We start from the raw sequence: 20,078 nt of genomic DNA on the forward strand, positions 1-20,078 counted from the left end.
TTCTATCAATATTGAATGATCTTCTTCAAGTTTATAGTTTCATCATCTCGAGCTTTCTTCTTTCTTTGTTTCTTTCTTTTTCTTGCAACACACTCATCGGTGTTGCTTTCAATTTTTAGGAGCCTCCAACTCCTGGTGTTCCTGCTGCTCCTGGTGTTCCTGCTGCTTCTAGTGCTTCTGCTACTCCTAGTTTTTCATCTATAAAAAGGAATAAAAGAAAAAGAGGGAGCAAAAGTGAGGAAGTGATTGACATAGTAGTAAAATCAATGAGAGATATGAAAGGTGCTTATCAAGACCACATAGCCATTTTAGTTGATATGGTTTCTTATTTTAAGCATGAGAAAGAAGAAGCTGAGCGCATAATGAAGCTAATGGCACTTTTGAGGGATGTTCCTAGTTTGAGCGTTGATGATAGAATGAAGGCTGACCTTAGCATTATAAGGGACAATAGTCTGATCGACATGGTGTTCCAACTTCAACCAGGAAAACTTTTGCCTTTTTTAAAAAAATTGATTTAAATCTTGCTATTTTTGAATTTTTATAGATTATATTAGATTGTCGATTTTTAAGTTTTTAATACGTGTGGTTAGATGTTGAGATTTATTTTGTATAAATTCAATTATGAATTATGGGATTTTTGGAAATTTAGATAAGTATTTTGTGTTAATTTAATTGTGATATTTGTTATTAGGGATATTTTAGTAAATTTAATTATGATAAAATTAATTTTAATTAAATATTTGTTATTAGGGGTAAATAAAATTTAATCTTTAAATCACATACACTTATACGTTTTTTGACGAGTTCATAAACACACTTGTCCCTTTTTAAAATTTTTTAAAGATCATTAAACAGGTAGCATTTCGGTACCTATTTCCCTCATTTTTTACAAAAAAAATAAACAAAAAAAAAAACCCTAGCTGAACGAAGCCCCGCCCAACCCCCAGCTTTCTCGCTCGCTCGCTCACACTCTCTATAGTCTCTAACGGAGGCAGAGCTGGGAGTTCAGCTCGGTTCACCGCCATCGAATGTTCGCCGCCGTCGCCGCGCGTCTCGCCGGATCCTGCACGTCATATGCTCGCGTCTGGCCTCTCTCCTCCATCTGAGCTCGGCTGCTTGCCCCTCTCTCGCCTCCGCGTCTGCTCGAGCGGTGCTTCCTGCTCGTGTGGTCGCCGCGCCTCCCTCGCCTCTCTCCCTCCTCACGTCTCTGCTCGAGCTTTGTGGTCCCTCGCGTGCTCGTTGCCGGCGGTCTTGCTCCCTATCGCTCATATTCTGCTAGTTCTCCGCGTTGTAAACATAAGAAGGACTGCCGCAGTGCCGCCAGCTCCTCCGCGTCACATCCTTGCTCCTTTTCCTTCATGCTCTGCTTTTTGGAAGACCACCGAAGGTTACTTATTTTTGTTGCTTACTTTTTTCGTTTTTAATCGGTTGTTCATAAAAAAAATGTGATTTGGTGAATTTAGTTTTTAATGTGATCAAAATGATTTAGTTAAAAATAATTAGTTAATTTTGTGCGTGTTTGTGACTCTGATTTCTTATGATTCTATATATGTAATGTAATTGACTAATTGCTTGGTTATGAATTTGTGATGACACTTGAATTTCTCAATTTGTTGAATGGGAAGCTTGCTAATTACTAATTTAGTTATGCCGCCGAATGCTGATTTTGTGTTGGTTTGCTAATTTTGAATTTGGAAAGAACATGTTTGGAGATTGGTATTTAGTTATTTAGTTTTACTTTGTGGTTATGATATTATGATTCTGCTCATAAAAATAATAGGGATGCACCTTATTTTCAATTTTAATTTTGAGGGCTCTGAAATTGTCATATTAGAATTAGATAATAGGCTTTGTTAGAATTGATTGTTAATTGCTAATAAAATGTTAGAGTTGATTGTTAATTACCTAATTGATTAATTGTTAAATGTTAATAGGCTCCGATGCTGCAGTGTGATTGTTAATTGCTTAATTAGAATTGATTGCTAATTGCCTAATTGATTGTCACTATTATTGTGTCAAATTAAGATATTATTGTAGTATTGAGTAATAATGAAGGTTCTGAGAACCGGACCGGTCATCAAACCGCTCTAGTCACTAGTTTACTGGTTCACTGATCCAACCGGTGGTTCAACCAGAAAAATCGTTTTAAAATAAAATAATAAATAAATTATAAATAAACATCCTAAAATATCTTCCAAATTTAAAACACTACACAAAATATCATCAAACAAATTCATATGATCTTATCAAAATACAAACTCAAAAGTTAAATAGTAAAAAGAAATATCTAAATATTAAATTTTGACTCCAATTTTGACTTTGAGGGTTGACAGGATCACTTAACACCTCTGATTCTAATTTAGAAATGGCAGGAGACAAAGGATTATCAATTTCAAAAGAATGTTGAGCTAGTTCAGTTAGAAAATGTTGATCATTCTGTGGTATTGTTGCGTTCATCTGTTGTAAGAGAGCTCTCTTAGCAACAGATTCTTCTTGCTGAGCAAGCCATAAACGGGATCTAGTGTTGTTTCCAAGTTGAGGTATCAACATAACAAGTAGTCATTGAATAAGAAAGCATAACATATCACCAACTACCTATACACTTTGACTATCCTTACACTACCATCATCATCATTCATCAGTTTATTTATATATGGCATTGGCAGGTAGCTACCCTACTCATTCAGCAACAACCAGCATTTGATTTGATTTTCATTTTTAGCATTCTGCAACAACCATTACAAAACAGCAGCATAACAACAACAGTGCCATAACAAAACAGCAGCATAACAACAATAGCAGCACAACAAGGGGAAAAGAACAATGAAATTTACAAAAGAAATTAGCAATCATATTCCTGTTTCGTGCATTTAATTACTCATAAACAAAACTCAACTCCACCTGAATTGTTAATTTCACCTTGGTCTTATGGAATCATAAATAGGAATATATTACATTGCTCTTTCTTCTAAAATTCAAGCAAAAACAAAAAGGAATGGTTTTAGTAGTTTAGTACCTGTTTCAGCATTCGAACAGTGTACATTGATTCAAAACTCATGTTTTTTTGTTGCATACTAAGGAATCCAGTGAACTTTAGGGCTCCTAACCCCACAACCTCCACACCACTTTTCGCATCACTTTGCCATTTAAAACCGTAAAACAAAAATTTCAGATGAACATGTTACTGTGATGAAGGTCACTATTGGGAAGGAATTGGAGAACTCCCCTGACTGCGAAGCACGAAGACTCGAGGAGACAAACCCCTGACTGCGATAGATGGCGACAAACAACGGCGACAACACGATGGCCGCCAAGCTGGAGGAAGAAGCGGTGCGCCTGCGACTGGTGACTGCGAACAGATCGAAGACTTGGAGAACTCCCCTGACTGTGACGCACGAAGAGTCGAGGAGACAAGCCCCTGACTGCGGCAAACACGGCTCCTCCCTGCGGCGGTGGTGGCGGCTAGGGTTTTTCCCGAGTTGAGGCAGGACGTGTTCTGCTCGAAGTAATAAGGAAGGAGATGGAGAAGCGCGTTTTGTTTCTCCCCCTTAAGCGCGAAACTGCGTCGTTTTATCCAAACCAGCCGGTTCTGATTTTGGTTCGACCGGACAAAAATCGGCCGGTTCAACGGTTTACATCAGGTTTTATAATTTCCGGTTTCAGACATCAGACCAAACTGTTTGTCTCCGGTTCGCGGTTGAACCGGTTGGACCGGCCGGACCGATCCGGTTTTCAGAACATTGGTAATAATATGTCTATTTTCGTATTAGTTATTTTAGAAATTTCAAAATTTAATTTTAAATTTTTGAATATTTTAAATTTTTATTTAAGTAGGACCGGGTCAGTCGGTTCAACCCGTAACCTACCGGTTGAACCAGTGACCCAGTAGTCTGACTGGTTTGATCACTGGTTCGGTTTTGGCAACTATGGTTATTTGTTTGGTATCAATATATAACAAAAAATATATAAAGTTTATTTTATACAAGTTAAATATATTCATGATTAATTTAAATTTATTTTAGAAATATATTTCAGACATAAATACAAAGAAATAGACCTTCTTCGTTGCACGGGTACATTGTTTAGTAAAGTAGCAGTAGTAGTAGTAACTAACAAGCAGGCAGGTGTGATGCTAAACAGAGTGGTGAGCTGCTATCATTTCCACCTCATCATGCCTCATGCGATGCTACTCAACGGCGATGATCAGCTACAAAGTTTGTAGCTACCACCACCACCACCACAAGCACGTTGCTTTCCTCAGCCCCATACCCTTTGGGTTTTCACTTCTCTATCACCTTTGCCACGGACCTTGTGATTCGTATGAACATGTCCCGCAGTGAGTTTATCTTTCATTGGATTCAAGGTTTGTAAATACTCCTTTTATGCCTCAATAGTGTTTGTGTTAATGCTAGTGAGTGTAATAGCTTTTTTGTTTGACTATTATCTCTAGAGATTTATTTATTTATTATAAATATTAGTGTGAATGTGCTGATTAATTTTAGAGTCACTATTTCTGATTTGGTGAGTTAGTTTTGTAAATATCTGTAAGTATTGATGATGCTATTGAACGTTTTGATTCATGAATTAAGATTTGAAGAAATTTGAGGTATGGGGATTTTGAGCTTCGTTACCCATGTTGATGAAATCATTCAATTCTGGCATGTTTAGTCGTTCGATAAGGATGGTTTGGGCTTGGAGACAGTCCAAATTTTTTTTTATGATGGTTCTTTGTGAAAATGGGATGCGGATGCCCAATTGTTTGTTCTCTGTCCTCAAATGTTAAGTTAGCACTTTGTAACAACGAGATTTTGTAATCTTTGGGATCTCAATTTACTTCCTTGACTTTCGAAATATGTTGATATTGACTGCCGGCTTGTACTTTGTAGTATTTTATTTTTTCTTTTCTTTTCAATGGATTTGGTACCGTTTAATATTGATTAATTGTAGTGAGAAAGTCTATGTGTGCACTGTGTTGTGCTTACTTTTCCATATTGGAGATATCCTTTACATTTATTCAAATCTTAGTAGCAGGTAGCACTTTTAGTAATGCTTAAGACATTACATTGGGTTAAGCAGGAGTATTATCATAAGTAAGGCAAACATCATATGATTTGTATATTGGGTAAACAATTTTGGGTTCAAGAGGCCTTGTAAACAATTTAGTAACAGAAAATTTACTGTGTCATGGTTTACTTTTATTTCTATGAAAATGATTATACAAGTGTTCGTCTGATTAGAAGATTATCAATCATAGATGTATTATTTTGGCGGAAGTTACCACTTAATGCAATGATGAAACAACTTTCAATGAAACCTATGGTGAGTTACTAACTATTGGCAAATAACAAGATAGTAGCCTGATGCGTGTTATGTGCTGTGCACTTATTTGTGTTTCTTATTTTACCTTATTGCTTCATATTTTGGTGCGAATCATGCTGTTGCATTTGGTTCTTCCTTTGTATCACGATTCACAAATTTTCTTGAGAGTGGGACTATATATTCTGAATGACTCTTCTTGTGCATATATTTAGGAATATCTGATTTGCTCCAAGGAATAAGTCTACATCAATGAATGGTCTGTTACACCGTTTGACCCATTTTCATGGATTACACCATTTCTTAGTTCTTAAATTATCAAATTATTCACTGATGCGAATAGTAATAGTAATGCCAATGCTGAGACCCAAGAGAAACAAGAGGATGGGCCTAATGAAGCCATTATGCAGAATAACCCAAGTAACAAAAGAGTGAGGAAACTACCCATATGAAAGACTACGAGAAGTCAGTATGAGTGCATCACAGGGAATTATTAGCTTGTGCTGAGGTCAGAGTTAGTTACAACAGATTGGAAAATGGGTTGTGATATAAAAATGGAATTATAGTGTAAGAAAAGAGGATAGATATTATGTTGCTATTTGATAGTGCAGACCTCCCTTGAGCTTCAGGTGGTATTGGTATACTGTTTCATTGATTTGTGCCTTATATATCAATTGAGTACTTCATTTGTCAATTAAGTACACTTATTTTACTTTGCCATATTGCTGCCGTGATTGTTGTGAATTGCTATGAATGTTTGTGGTGACTATTATTCACCCAAACAACACTTTATCCTCCCTTCTGCTTTTCTCCAATTCACACCAATTTCTCATACTTCTCAGTGTTTAGAACCTCGCTTCAAAACACAGTAATCTAATCACGTATTGCCACATTAATCAAAATATTTAATTTACAATAACCACGTTAAAGGTGACATAGGATATAATCAGCATACGAAAATTAATCTCTTAAATAATACCTTGTATTTATGTACACATAGATTAACTTTTTTCAATATACCAAATTATTTAAAGCAATCTTTATTTTGCAATTAAAGGAGTAATGCTTTTCTGATAGTGTTTCTGATATGAGATTTGTTTATTTTCACCTTTACAGATATCTTAGTGGGCTCAATCTATCTAAACTAAGGTAGGCTACAAATTTCATGGCAGGCAGTGGCCTGACGTCTTTGGGTCGTGTGAAGCTCACTGATTTAGTTCCTTTGGAAGGGTTGCCATCTGATGCCTATAAAATATCAGTTTCAATTTTGTCACAATCATTGGCTCAGTTTTCAGCTGTCATTGTCCAATTTCCAGAAAGTGACGGGTCTCTTCTAAGATCTGGTTTAGAATCTGCCCGCCTCTATTTCCATCAAAGAGAATCATACCCCCCTGCAGATATAATCCATACCGCTGAGTCTCGGGAGTGGTGCAAAACATCTGGTTATTATGCAGATCCTCATTTATGGCAAGAAAGCTATGATTATAGACCGGGATTAACTCCTTCAGAACCAAACAACTCAATTGAGTTCCCTCCTGCTGGTTTGCAAGATATGTTTGCTTCATTTGGAAAAGCAGCAAGGCATATTCTGGATGCAATTAGCTTCCATTTGAATTTGCGTAGCTCGCCGTTTGCTGAAATACTGGATAATGTTCCCCTTAGAAATAGGGAAATTTCTTCTTCAGTCTTATCTGTTTGCTGTCATGCTAGGCCATCATTTCAGGAGCCACAGCATCATAATATAGCTACTCAAGAGGATGGCCAAATTGTTATGTATCCTGACCAGGATCACCATGTTGATAAAGGCTTGCTATCTATTGTCAAGTCTGACAAGGCTGGTTTACAGGTAAGAGACTTTCAAGGTCGATGGATTCTTGTGGATGGAGATCTTGGACCTCAGGAAGCTGTTGTTTATCCTGGTCTTGCTCTCTATCAAGCCACTGCAGGGTATGTAAGCCCTGCATTGCACAAAACTGAGATTAATATGGAGCCTAATATGTATGGACGATGTTCTTTAGCCTTCAAACTTCTGCCTAAATCAATGACCAATCTTGATTGTTCAGAAATGAGAGCGGCAGGTTATGGAATTGAAGCTCAGTTCCAGCTCCCCGTTCCAGTGGATGATTTTATGCAAAGATCTCATCAAACTGATCATATTTTTAGTAGGCCTGGTTTCCAGTGCTTCAATTTTCCACCGACAAATGATGGTATGTAGCATTATAACTATTTGTAATCTGGTTTTTAATTTTCTTTTTAATATACATATACATACATACATTGTTTATATTCTTCAAAGCAATTTAAGAACTTACTCAACTTTGAATTATTTTACTTTGATTTTGAAAAGGTTGCCAATTCAAGCTATTCTTTCCATTTTCAAATGAGATTGTGCAAAAATATGTTGATTGCATTTCCATCCGCACTGGAGGAACTTGAATGAGTGAATTGAAAGGGCATGCATAACATATTTTCTGGGAGAAGTAGCATAGCAAAAAAAATTGTTCTTAGGCTGTTTCTCTATTTTATTTTAATTGTGTTTCTTAAAATTTAATATTATTATATTATTATTTATTTGTGACAGAGTTTGACTGTATTGATGTTGATATGGTGTCACTTCTGCTTTGCAAGTAGCCCTTAGTTGAAGGGTTTTAACAGTAGGTCAATTAAATGCTGGAACAGGATCCGGGAAGACTATAAGGAGGAGGAAGCAAAATCCTAAAAGCAAACCTCTGCCACCTTCCAAGCGACTAAGGCTTGAGGCACAACGAGTTTTGAAAGAAAGGGTCCAAGATATTGCAGATAAAAAAGGCATCAAGCTGCGGTTCTGTAATCTCAAAGAATGTGAAAATCACATCCATGCCTTAGACAGCCCATGTGCGAATATACGATTGGAGATAGGGTGGCCACCTGGAGTTCCATTTGTCCACCCCCATGATTTGCCTAACAAGGCAAAGTTGGGTTTTCTTGAGGCATATGAACCTGGTTGGACAGAAGCCCATCAAAACTTGGACAGGCTAGTCAACACTCGGCTAACTTTAACAGTAACTCTCCATTTGCGATTTTCATGTCTGGATGCTCATGCATATTTTATCTTGTACTGCATCTGTCAAGTAAAGTGTTTCTGGTGCATTTTAAGCTAGTGACCTATATACATTATTTTCATAATAATCAAAAGGTTGAGGGGTTATTTTTCTTTTATTTTTTTTAAAACAACATGAATGAATAATTCAGGTAGCGGGAGTGACCAGAACCAAGCAAGGGATGATATTCATAACTAGCCCATCATCGTCATTAATTAACCCCTCTGTAGGCGACGAATCAAACTTCTAGCAACATAGAAGCATGTTGAGAACAATTATTAGTTGTAGAAAGGAGCAATGGACATTAGGAATGAAGTGTTGGATCAATGCAAAGACCAATAGAAACATAGACTCTTATCTCTCTCTTGGTTTGTGCATGTGTTTCCATGATTTGTCAGAGGTTTGCTGATCCTTTTTCATGTCCTCTTCTTTGCTTAAGTAGTTATATGATTAATATTTTCATGAATGATATATTTGCAAGATATCTTGTCGTTTGTTATCTGGGAGTGCACTAATTGGCCCTGGATTAATATTTCCGTATATGGAGCTAGAAACACCAAGTGTGTGTAGACTATGGAAAGTGAAAGATCAAAAACAGCCAGTGGAAGCCTGTTTATGAGCAATTAAGATCTGTTATATAATGTTCAATGACCGATGGAACTAGCGCAAATGTGGTGGTACAGTAACTTTGACATGCATTGACTAGATTTAAATTCAATGGACGGCTGTCAGTATGAGCACTATCTTAGGATTCTGAGACAACTATGTTGCATTCACTTGAATCATTGCAGTTTGAGAAATGAAATATTGCAGTTTCTTGAACTTTATAGATTAGTAACTGTTGTGATGTATTTGATGATGGGTTTTTCAGGTCTACTTAACATCTTAGAAGTTTACAAGTTAATCGATCATCAAAGTTATGTTGTATTTGGTTGATACTGACATTTCATGTTCATGTTCATGTTCTGGTGTATGCAGGAATCAATCACCCTGATTTCCAGCATATGGGGAACATGTGATCAGGTTGTGAAGTTCTTGGGAGGATAATAAGCTTTTAGTTCTCAATGCTTCGCTGGATCTATTTTTGGCTTGGTTCAATTTTTCAAGTGGCGAAAAATAAATGACCATTTTGTATCTTCCTAAACTAAAAAGTGGGTATCCAAAATATTTAACTTTTAATTAATATGTACTGACTATGTAAAACTATTTCACACTATTAATCAATGAAATTCAAAGATTTAAATGATAATATGACGGTATATATAGACAAATTCATACATTGGTATTTCACACATATGTTGCATGTGTGAAATAAAAATATAAATAAATTACATAGAAGATAATAATAAAATGAATTATTAAAAGTCAGTACTATAGTTGTCAGAATCGAATCGGTCAGGTTATTGGATTATTGGTTCAATCGGTGAGTCACTAGTTGAATCGATTGACTCGGTCTTATATAAATAAAAATAAAAAATAGTTAAAAATTTAAAATTTAAATTTAAATTAAAGAATAATATTAATAGATATTATATAATTATGAAAAAAAATAAGTGAGTTTATAACTAAAATTAAAATAAATTAAATAAAAATAAATTATTTGATGAAACTCACTAAAGATATTTATATATATTTAAATTTGTATACAAAATAATGATAAGGACAAGAGCAGCTTAGTGGCTGTGCAAGGCGCCTTCATTTACGAGGGTGAGGGTTCGAACTCGCCTTAAGAATTTTGAATAAATTTTCAATACCAAACGGTTCGATCGGATCAGTCTTTACCGAGTTTGACCGGTTTTCAATGGTTCATTTTAGGTTTGATCGGTTCGTATCAGTTTTGAGGGTGAGGGTTTAGGGTTCGAACCTTGCCTCAAGAATTTTGGATAAATTTTCAATACCAAGCGGTTCGGTCGAACCGGTTTTTACCGAGTTTAATCGGTTTTCAACGGTTTATTTTAGGTTTGACCAGTTCGTATTTGTTTTTTTTTTATACGGTCTAAATATCGGATCAGACCGATATAGGATCCAGTTCACCAGTTTTCCGATCGAACCGGCTAGTCCGATCCAGTTTTAATAACACTGTTACTAACATAGTCAATTTTACGGAGGTTGGGTTCAATGACCCCGTCATCAGTCGTACCTACTCGAATTAGTAACTAACTCTTATAAGGTTATAACCTCTTCTATTCATCTAGAATGAATATTTCAACAACTTTTTTAATAGAAAGAAATAATTATTCATCATCAAAGATGAAACTACTCTAAAAGGTGATTATTGACTTTACATCTACACTTATAAAATACCTTAATATTTTTAGGTATATTTCAAACCCAATTTACTAAAAAACCTGCTTACTAACTTAAGTATCGGAATTCCTTATAGATACCATCCCCATCTTCATCAAAAAATTAGACGGCAATACCACACAGCAAAAAATGTCGGACAAATCACCCAAAGACGTTTGAACTTTACGTTACCATAGCAACAGAAAATGTCAGACAAACCACATAAAAGTGTTTGGACTTTACGTTCAAGTCCAAAACAATCCAATTAATCCTCAAAAGTCAAAACACTACTATATATCAGTTTTATCATGTTCATATAACTTATTTTTCTTATTATACTTCAATTACAAATCTATGTTACACTGCTATATGTAATTTTAAATTTTTATTTTAATAGTTGATTACTTAAATAAAAATATCTCTCTTAAATATTTAATTAGAGTAAATAGCCAAAATCGTCCTGAAAGATATCCCGATCTCCATTTTGGTCCTTGAAAAATAAAGTTAATCGAAATCGTCCCCAAAAGATACACGATTAGTCACGTTAGTCCTTCCGTCAGTTGGATGATGACGTGTCACGTTAAGTGCCACATAGCATATGATGACGTGGAAGGCTAATGCCACGTGTCACAAGATGATTGGTTGATGTGTCAGGTCAGTGACACGTGGCATGCCACGTGTCAGGTCNNNNATAATATTAAATTTAAAATATTTTTTGATACTACTAATTTTAATAGAAATGTAATTGACAATCAAAAAATTAGTAATTGTACCTTTTCTTCTTAAAAATTTTTTCAATAAAATTATCTCTCTCATTTAATTCTTGTCAAAATTTCTTATTCTTTTCTATTCTGAAACCTTTTATATATATACTCAAAATTGAAATGTAGGTATTTGTTAACCTAAACAAAGTTATATGCTCAAAATAAAAATTTATGTATGTTAACCTAAACAAAGTTAATAAAAATTTATACGTCTTTTTTTTTTCATTATGGTATTACTTCCATTTAGGTTAACATACATAAATCATTGGTATTAAGTTGCCAGACCTAATACCATGAGGCATGCAATGGTAAACTAACAGCATTAATCATCAGACAGTCATGCATATAAAACTCAAACTCTTGTAATCAGAACAAGTCACAAAGCATGACAGACACTCAGAGTATGCAATGAAGCATAGTCAGTCCATTCCCAAGGCTCTAACAGGAACGAACTGCTCTGATACCATTTGTAACGACCCAACTTCCAGTACGTCATAATCGTACCAAAAGTAAGGTGTTACTAACCTATTTCTTTTATTAACTATTTAATATTGAGCCTTTAGTTCGTTATCGGGAATTAGTTTTATAGAAAAATTCCAGAAAATTTTGTTTTTGATTATCAAAATCATATATCAAACATTCCAAAGTAATGATAATCACATAATTATTAATAATAATATCTGTCATACAAAAGATTTCAAATAAAACTCAGATACAAATCCTATCCCTCTGTATAAAATAAAAATCTTAAGTAACAAGGGCGAGGGAACTCTATGAAAGCAAATTAACTCAAATAAATTATATAATCGCCAGCAGCTTCAAACTGTGTCTTCAAACCTGTGTCACTGAAAGGGTGGAAATTTTAGGGTGAGAACAAATCACACGTTCTCAGTAGGGAATGGGAATGCCGTAAAAGTAATGATTAACATACAAATAATTAACTTTGCTTATAAAACCATTTTTGTCAAACCCCTTTGAAATACTTTTTAATCTTACTTTAGATAATTAATTACTTTCTTTAAATTTCTAAAGCCAGAGCAGATCTCTATCGCAAAACTTGCCACATTAAATATCTTTCAGCCACATAATTGATTCTCAGTCATAACAAACAGTTATTAATCATCTCTATACATTCACGGACTACTAGCACAAGTAAGAAACTCAATTTAACACACAAATAAATCACAATAAAACAAACAACATAATCACATAGAAGTAATACAAGCAAACACAACCAAATGCAAATGCACAACCAATATGATGCATGTCTGTCCTAAGCAGGCCATGAGCTCACGTGTCGGTTTACACCCTGCAGCCCGACATTACCTAGGCACAAGTCCCAGATATGGTTTCCCTTTGTGTCCTTAGTGCATATGTGTCGGTGGCAAGAATACCACTCCTTCGTGACTACCAGCAGTCGGCGTAAAGCTCGACCCCATTATATACGCACAAGGAGAAACAGTGATCCTCAGTTTGTGGGCGTCCCCGAGATCAACACACAATCAAAACAGAGATCTTCAGTTCGTGGGTTTTCCCCGAGATCAACATTCAACAAAATAGAGATCTTCAGTTCGTGGGTTTTCCCAAAATCAATACACAACACAATGATCCTCAGTTCGTGGGTTATACCCGAGATCAATACACACCAATACAATGATCCTCAATTTGTGGGTTATACCCGAGACCAATACACAGCAAACAACGATCTTCAGTTCGTGGGATATACCCGAGATCAACATATAACCGTTAGTGGGTTATTCCCGTAATCAATGATTATCAATTCGTGGGTTTTTTCTGCATTTAAAACAAATAACAATTTATAGGTTTCCCCGAGATCAATGATCATTCAGTTTGTGGGTACTTCCCGAATTTAACCAATTATCAGTTTCACACTATTGTTTAGTAACTCTTTATCATATTACTCTTTTCTCTTTTCTTTACTCTGCTCTGATTATTGTCTTCTCTTTATCTCTTTATTCTGCTCTAATTATTCTCTTCTCTGTCCTTTTACATTTTTCCATTAACCCTTTTCTTAATTTCCCTCAGGCATTCGCTCATAAAAATCTTAACCATTAAATCATTTCATAATCTCTACTTTAGCAATCTTAATTCAAAACTAACTTTAGAACTATTTTTTTAGTTTAACCCTCTTCAAAAGACTTAAGTAAATTCACTAAATGCTTTTTGAAATATAATCCTCTCATTAAAATTAATCAAATAAAACTCTTCCAAGTTTACTAACTTCCCAAAGACTCAAAAATCATCTCTCTCTTTACTATTCAAATTCAAATATTAGAAATTCGTCAAACTTCTAAAAAGTAATCCTTTATATCAAGCTTAAAACATAATTCTTTTCATATTGAATCAATCTCAAAACATAGTTTCTTTCTTAAATAATTTAATTTTGAAACATAAACCTTTCTTTGGTAAATCGAATTCAAAATAGAATAATTCTTTCCTTAACTAAATAAAACTTAAATAATCATTTTCCAAATCCAAATCTTCTAAAATAACTTCTCAAATAAAACCTCAGATTTTTATAAAATTTCGGCAGTACCTCCCCTAAAACTCGGACTTAGCCACCCTTACGGGTTCCCTCTTTCTCAACAATTCAACAATCCTTTCTCAACAATTATCAAATACAAGATTCTCAAGCAATCAGAAAATCCATAATTCGCAATTCTTACATAATCCAACAATCCAATTTTCATCTCATCAATTCATAACTAAATTCATAAGTCATAGAATCCTTTCAAATTAAACTCAATCAATTCTCCATCCGTTTATCAGCAACTATCATAACAGATTCTCAATAATTATCTCATCATAATTTAGTTTAAGAACTAACATCTTTTCATCAATTAAAATCAGAATTTTCATAAACCATTCTTTAAAAGTAAATCAATCCAGCTTCAAGAATTCATAACTAATATTCCAAACACCATCCTTTCATATTTCTAGTTATTTTTAAAGTTATTTAGTTATTAGCAAAGTTACCATTTTATTCTAAAGATCATGCTTCAAGAAAATAGTTCAGTAGTCAACCGTCAATCCTTTAACCGTCCTCAAAATTAACTCTAGTTAAACTTAAATCAACAATAATAACCAACTTGACACAATCGACTAAAATCGGAATTTCCAGCAATTCTAAAATAATCAGAAAACCAATAACAATCACAGCCTCAAACCAAAGTAAATCTCATAAGTTAATTACTCGCGATAACGAAGTCAGTCAATATCACAACCATAACCCAAATTCAATTCACATCCGCATCCAACTTCAAACATAACTCAGAATAATCACCACAACTGACTTCTCTCAAATACATTTCATTCAATAATTAACTCATGTTTCAATTTAATAAGTAACATTAAATGAATCACCATTTGTAGCTATATTTCAACCAATTCCAATATATTAAATTTTTAATTCAATATCAAACAATTCAAAGTAATTCATTCAGGATCAGAATCTCAGCCAATTCATCGCCAAAATCAATAATTCGAAATACAATGCACAACCACATCTAATTTCAATTACAATTCAGCGTAATCACAACCACATTCAATTCTAATAATAAATCAGAATAATCACTCTAACTAACTATTCTCAAACATACTTCAAACAATTCACGTCAATTAATCAACCCTTAATCATTATTAACTATTTGCAATTATCCGAATAACTTTATAGGCATTCTAAAATTAAAAACGTTTTAACTTTAAAAATAAATCTCCTACCTCAGTGTTGAAACTCGCATAAATCACTAAACGCAATTGCTCTGTTGGCAGTTTCCAGCACCTGTTTCCATGGCAGCGACAGTGACTAGGTTAAACGGCCTCCTCTCCTTTCCGGTTTGGGATTCCAGTGGTAGCAGCAATCTCCAAACAGGGCCAACAACTACCTCCAGTAACGGCGGCAATGTAACTTACGGTAACCACAAAATAGTAGCGGTTCTAACGGTTCAACAGCAACTCCAGCAGGGCAGTGGCGTTCTTGTCAGATTTTAGGAATAAGAAGCAGAGGCAGAACTGGCGAGCCTTCCTCCTCCAGCGGCGGCTTGGTGAGACACGGCAGCAGCAGAGTGTGACAATGGCGGCGCTGCAGCTCAGTAACGGCAACGCGGTGGCAGCTTGCGAGGATGGCGACGGCAACCCGCAGCGCTGACGGTGACAAGGTTGGTCGCGAGCTTCTCTTCTGCGTGCGTCTCTCTCTATTCTTCGTCGGTGACGCGACTCCACGGAACGGCAGCGACGACGGAGCACGAACAGCGACGGCGACGGGAGGCACAGCGACGTCTTCTTCCTCCTGCTCTTGGCTCGGGCTCGTCTCCCTCCTCTGGTTCCTTTCGCAATGGTCCGACTTAAACGGCGATGGAGGCGCGACGAAGGCACAGCGGCGCTACTCGAAGCTCCATGAACGGCGGCGACAAAGCCCTCAGCAGCAGCGATCCTGGGTTCAGCAACTGCACTCTCTGTTGATCTCTTTCTCCCTCAGACGTGGCAACGACAGCGACGGCGGCACCCAACCCGCCAGCGCCGTCCTCTTCTCCTTCTCCCTCTCTTGTCCGTGTGTGAGTTTGAGTGGGACTGAGTGTGTTACGCTGAAGAAGGTAAAAGATGGGTGGGGGTGCGGCTGAGGCAAAAGGGTTTAGGGTTAGGGTTTTTTAATTTAGGAATTAGCTTTCTGATTCAATTTGAGAATTTAGGTTTAGGTATTAGGGATTTTATAAAAGAATATGGATAGATATGAATAGATATTTTAATAAAATTAGAGACTAGAGTAATTTTAAAACCAAATATACTCTATTAAAAATATTTAAAAACATTATTTATCATTATATTGCTAAGTTCAATTAATTNAAATTTTAATTTCAAATTATAAAATTACCAATTATAATAAAAATTGTATATAAATATTAATTAACTTGAACTCCAATTATGATGAAACTCCATTTAATTACCTTTAATAAATAATTTTTTTAAAATAAAATTATCAACAAATAAAATAAATTACAAATAATTAATTATTTGATTTCCAAAAACTAGGGTTGTTACAATCTCCTCATTTTCTCTTACATAGGACAACTTTTGAAGAACCCAGTTATAGTCTCTGATCTATTGCTATCGAGATCAACCACCACCATGTCATCGTTGTAGCTTTTGTGACCTAGGTTAATTGTAGTCAAATTTTTTTCCTGATTTCATTTATTTTTTTGTCGTGACCTAACTTCTGTGGATTTGGTTTTTTGTTCTCATATATAGATTATAGCCTGTTTGAAAACTTTTGATGGTATAGAATAGAATTGATTTCTAGTGTTTGGAATGAATTAGTAAAACTATAAAATTAAATTAAATTCCAATGTTTGGAATGTTTATCAAATGAATTTGAATTTTATAAAAAGGTTTTAGTTCATCATAAAGGGGGAGGACCATTGGCTGGACACAATTTCGGGAGGAGTCTTCAGACTCTTCTCTTCTCACCCACACTTTTCTTCTCCTCCACTTCCTTTCATACCCACTTTTGTAAATATTTTAGTTATAAATCACTAACTCTTTCCATTGAAAAAGAGAGCTCTATTGTACTTTGATGGGTTGATTTATTTTGATTCTTCTTCTTCTCTTCATCTCTCTGATTTACTGGAAGTATTTTCGTTCTTCATTTAAGAATTCAATTATCTCAGGAAAGAGATTGAATGTAATTGGGTTCTATGTGATCCTTGGAAAAGGAATCATAGAATCATGCTTGAAAATCCTTCTCACACTTGAGAAGATTTGGGTATGGATGGGATACTGTAACATTTAATCTATCCATTATTTGGGTCTAGAAAAGTGTGTGGTATAATCAGGGACCAAGTCTCATCTCTTTTCATGAGCAAATAAGCCATGGAATTGGCTATTGATCAAGAATAAAGAGATTGGATTACCAAAGGATTAGGATCTAATCACTCATGATTGTTAAGAGGTCAATGAGTTGCATGATTGAGGAAGAGATGAGAATATGATGATCCGGAGAATTCAATATCTCTTGATCCCAATGCTCTTTTTATTTTTACTTCTAGTATTTTATCTTTCTGTCATTTACTTTCCAGCACTTTACTTTCTTGTACTTTATTGCTTTCTTTTAATTTCAAGTCATTTACATTTCCTGTTGCTCATCACTAAAAATTGAACCGTCTAACTAGAATAATCAATCAACTATTACTTGCTTAATCCTTTAATCCTCGTGGGATTGACCTCACTCTTGTGAGTTTTATTACTTGATACGACCCGGTATACTTGCTAGTAGTTATGCGGATAAAATTTTCCCTATTAGTTGTGTCTTGAAATTTCTTAAAAAATTGTTGCTGGTTGTTGTTGTGGACTATAATCGTGTTGTCCCCAAATGGCATTGTTGTTGCTAGTTCAAGAGTGACGCCATTTCTATTCCTTAAATTTGATTGCGAAAAAAAAACCTTTTGAAATCGTATTTATCAAACTATTTGTTGAGAACCCAACTTGTTTTGTTTGGTGTCCGAGTTTGTTTTGTGACGGCTTCTTTGTTTATTGTATTTGTAGGTATAGCTTTATGTCTCGATCTGTTATTCACGATATGTCAACAAAAGTCCCCTTTTTTCTTTTAACTTGGATAGATACTACTGTCTTTACTCCTGCTCCTGTGGTTGATAGAGAGTATGCTAAAACCTTCCGTAGGCACCATAAGTTGTGTGAAAGTCGGGATGATGAGAGAAATTATAAGATAGTTATGGCTGATCCTAAGGAGAGGGTGTGTTTTCTCCCATTAGATAAGTCGGAACGCCCCTTCTTTTACGCGTATGATTGTTTTTTCACTAAGCTAGACGTCAGGCATCCCTTTTCCGACTTTCAGAGTAATGTCCTTTGGACTTGCAGTATTGCTCCTTCCCAACTTCATCTTAATTCTTGGGCCTTTCTCAAAGTATACTAACTTCTATGTCGGGAGCTTGATGTTTGACCTTTCCTCAAGATTTTCTTTTACCTTTTTGTTCTGACCAAGCACTTTGGTTCAAAAAATCTAGCTTGGCTTTCTTTTTGTATCGTCCAGGGTAGGAAGGTTTTCTCCATTTTTGAAGAGATGAAAATGAGCTTGATCCGGAGAATTGCAACATCTCCTAAGCCCAATGAACTCCCCATCTCTAATCTCACCCATTCTCTTTAATTTCTGCGATTTACTTTTATGAGCAAATCCCCCATTTCCATTTACAATTCTGCAATTTATTTTCAGTCATTTACTTCCAGTCCTTTAATTCTAGCATTTACTTTTCTGTTATTTACATTCCGCCATCTTATTTTCTACAACTCTCAACCCAAATTCTGGATTTGCTCAACTAGAACATTCTTCTAATTAAAGTTGCTTGATCAATCAATCCCTGTGGGATTCGACCTCACTCTATTGTGAGTTTTTACTTGACGACAACTTCGGTACACTTGCCGAAGGGAGATTTGTTGAGAGACAAGTTTTTCGTGCATCAAGTTTATGGCGCCGTTGCCGGGGATTGATTGTGCATCAACAATGATTAGATTGGAAGATCACTAGATTGAGCATTTTATTTTGTGTATTTCATTTTCTGTTCGAGTGAATTACTTTTTGTTTTAGTTAAACTTCTTCCCTTTTCCATCTACTCTTTTGTTTTTTTTTTGTTTTTTTCAATTCTGTTTGCTAACCCACTAACTGTTTGATATATTGCATCACCCACAACTAACATCAATTCTGACATAAATACTGTCTGCACCTATCTTCTCTGCTTGTACTTGTTGGTTGTATGATAGGGAGAAGAAGCGGGGCTTCAACTTCCTTTGATTCTGAACCAGAGAGAACCTTCCTTAGACTAAGGAGGGAGGCAAGAGGAAAACGAGTAGTTGGTGCTGAAGAAGAGGAGGAACAGTTTGAGGAATACTTTGAACCAAACATGGAAGAAAACTTGGAAAATCATCATGAAGAAGAGACTCACAACCATGGCAGAGGAGGTGGAGCAAATCATGCTGGGGAGGATAGAAGAAGCTCTCTTATGAGTCAAAGAAGGCAGTAGACCATTCATCTGGAGGGTCCTTGAACAAGAAGAAGACCATTGAGGAAGCCATAGATGTTATTGAAATAGTAGCAGAAAACGACTACTTCTATGCTTCCGAAAGAGGGAACACAAGAGGAGTGATGGAGCTAAACAATGTAGATGCTCTGTTGGCCCAAAACAAGTTCATTACCCAACAGCTGGCTGACCTCACCAAGAAGATGGAGATGAACCAAGTAGCAGCAATCTCCACTTCATCAACAACACAAGAAGGAGTAAACCAAGAAGCAGAAGGGAGTCAGGAGCAAGCCAACTACATTGGGAATTCACCAACGGAAAACTATGATCCATACTCCAAGACTTACAACCCTGGATGGAGAAATCATCCGAACTTTGGGTGGGGAAGTGAGCAATATCAAAACCAAAACAGCACATCTGCTCCGAACCACTCATCAATTGATGATAAGCTCTCTAAGATTGAAACATTCATTGAAGGAATATGCAGAGACATTCAAGACAGTAAAGCATTCAGAGAGGAAGTGCAGTCAAACATGCAGAATCAAAATGCTGCCATCACAAAACTGGAGACACAAATCAGCTATCTT

At 35.6% G+C, this 20,078-nt stretch overlaps 2 protein-coding genes and 1 long non-coding RNA gene across 11 annotated transcripts; 2 read left to right on the forward strand and 1 right to left on the reverse strand.

Moving 5' to 3' along the window:
• LOC107613065 lies at nt 882–9,645 on the forward strand. Of its 9 annotated transcripts, XR_002352583.1 has the most exons (7): nt 882–1,387; nt 4,141–4,363; nt 5,532–5,824; nt 6,433–7,523; nt 7,996–8,357; nt 8,548–9,073; nt 9,375–9,645. XR_002352583.1 is itself a non-coding variant. In XM_016314913.2 (5 exons), exons 3-5 carry the CDS (start codon nt 6,482–6,484, stop codon nt 9,441–9,443), a joined length of 1,473 nt encoding a protein of 490 aa, XP_016170399.1. In that variant the 5' UTR covers nt 884–1,387; nt 4,141–4,363; nt 6,433–6,481; the 3' UTR covers nt 9,444–9,645. The 9 variants fall into 9 exon arrangements, 2 of the variants coding, with proteins under 2 accessions (XP_016170399.1, XP_016170400.1); XR_002352585.1 differs by lacking the exon at nt 4,141–4,363; XR_002352584.1 differs by lacking the exon at nt 5,532–5,824 and having other exon boundaries at nt 883–1,387; nt 4,125–4,363.
• On the forward strand, nt 9,812–16,146 carry LOC110265928. Its single transcript, XM_021109510.1, has 2 exons — nt 9,812–9,823; nt 15,468–16,146. Exon 2 carries the CDS (start codon nt 15,589–15,591, stop codon nt 16,084–16,086), a length of 498 nt encoding a protein of 165 aa, XP_020965169.1. The 5' UTR covers nt 9,812–9,823; nt 15,468–15,588; the 3' UTR covers nt 16,087–16,146.
• On the reverse strand, nt 12,239–15,646 carry LOC110265929. Its single transcript, XR_002352586.1, has 2 exons — nt 15,188–15,646; nt 12,239–12,291 (listed from the first exon to the last, which is right to left on the reverse strand). It is a non-coding gene; the product is annotated as an uncharacterized LOC110265929 (long non-coding RNA).

This window comes from Arachis ipaensis, chromosome B08 (genome assembly GCF_000816755.2).
Source record: "Arachis ipaensis cultivar K30076 chromosome B08, Araip1.1, whole genome shotgun sequence".
NCBI lineage: Eukaryota > Viridiplantae > Streptophyta > Magnoliopsida > Fabales > Fabaceae > Arachis > Arachis ipaensis.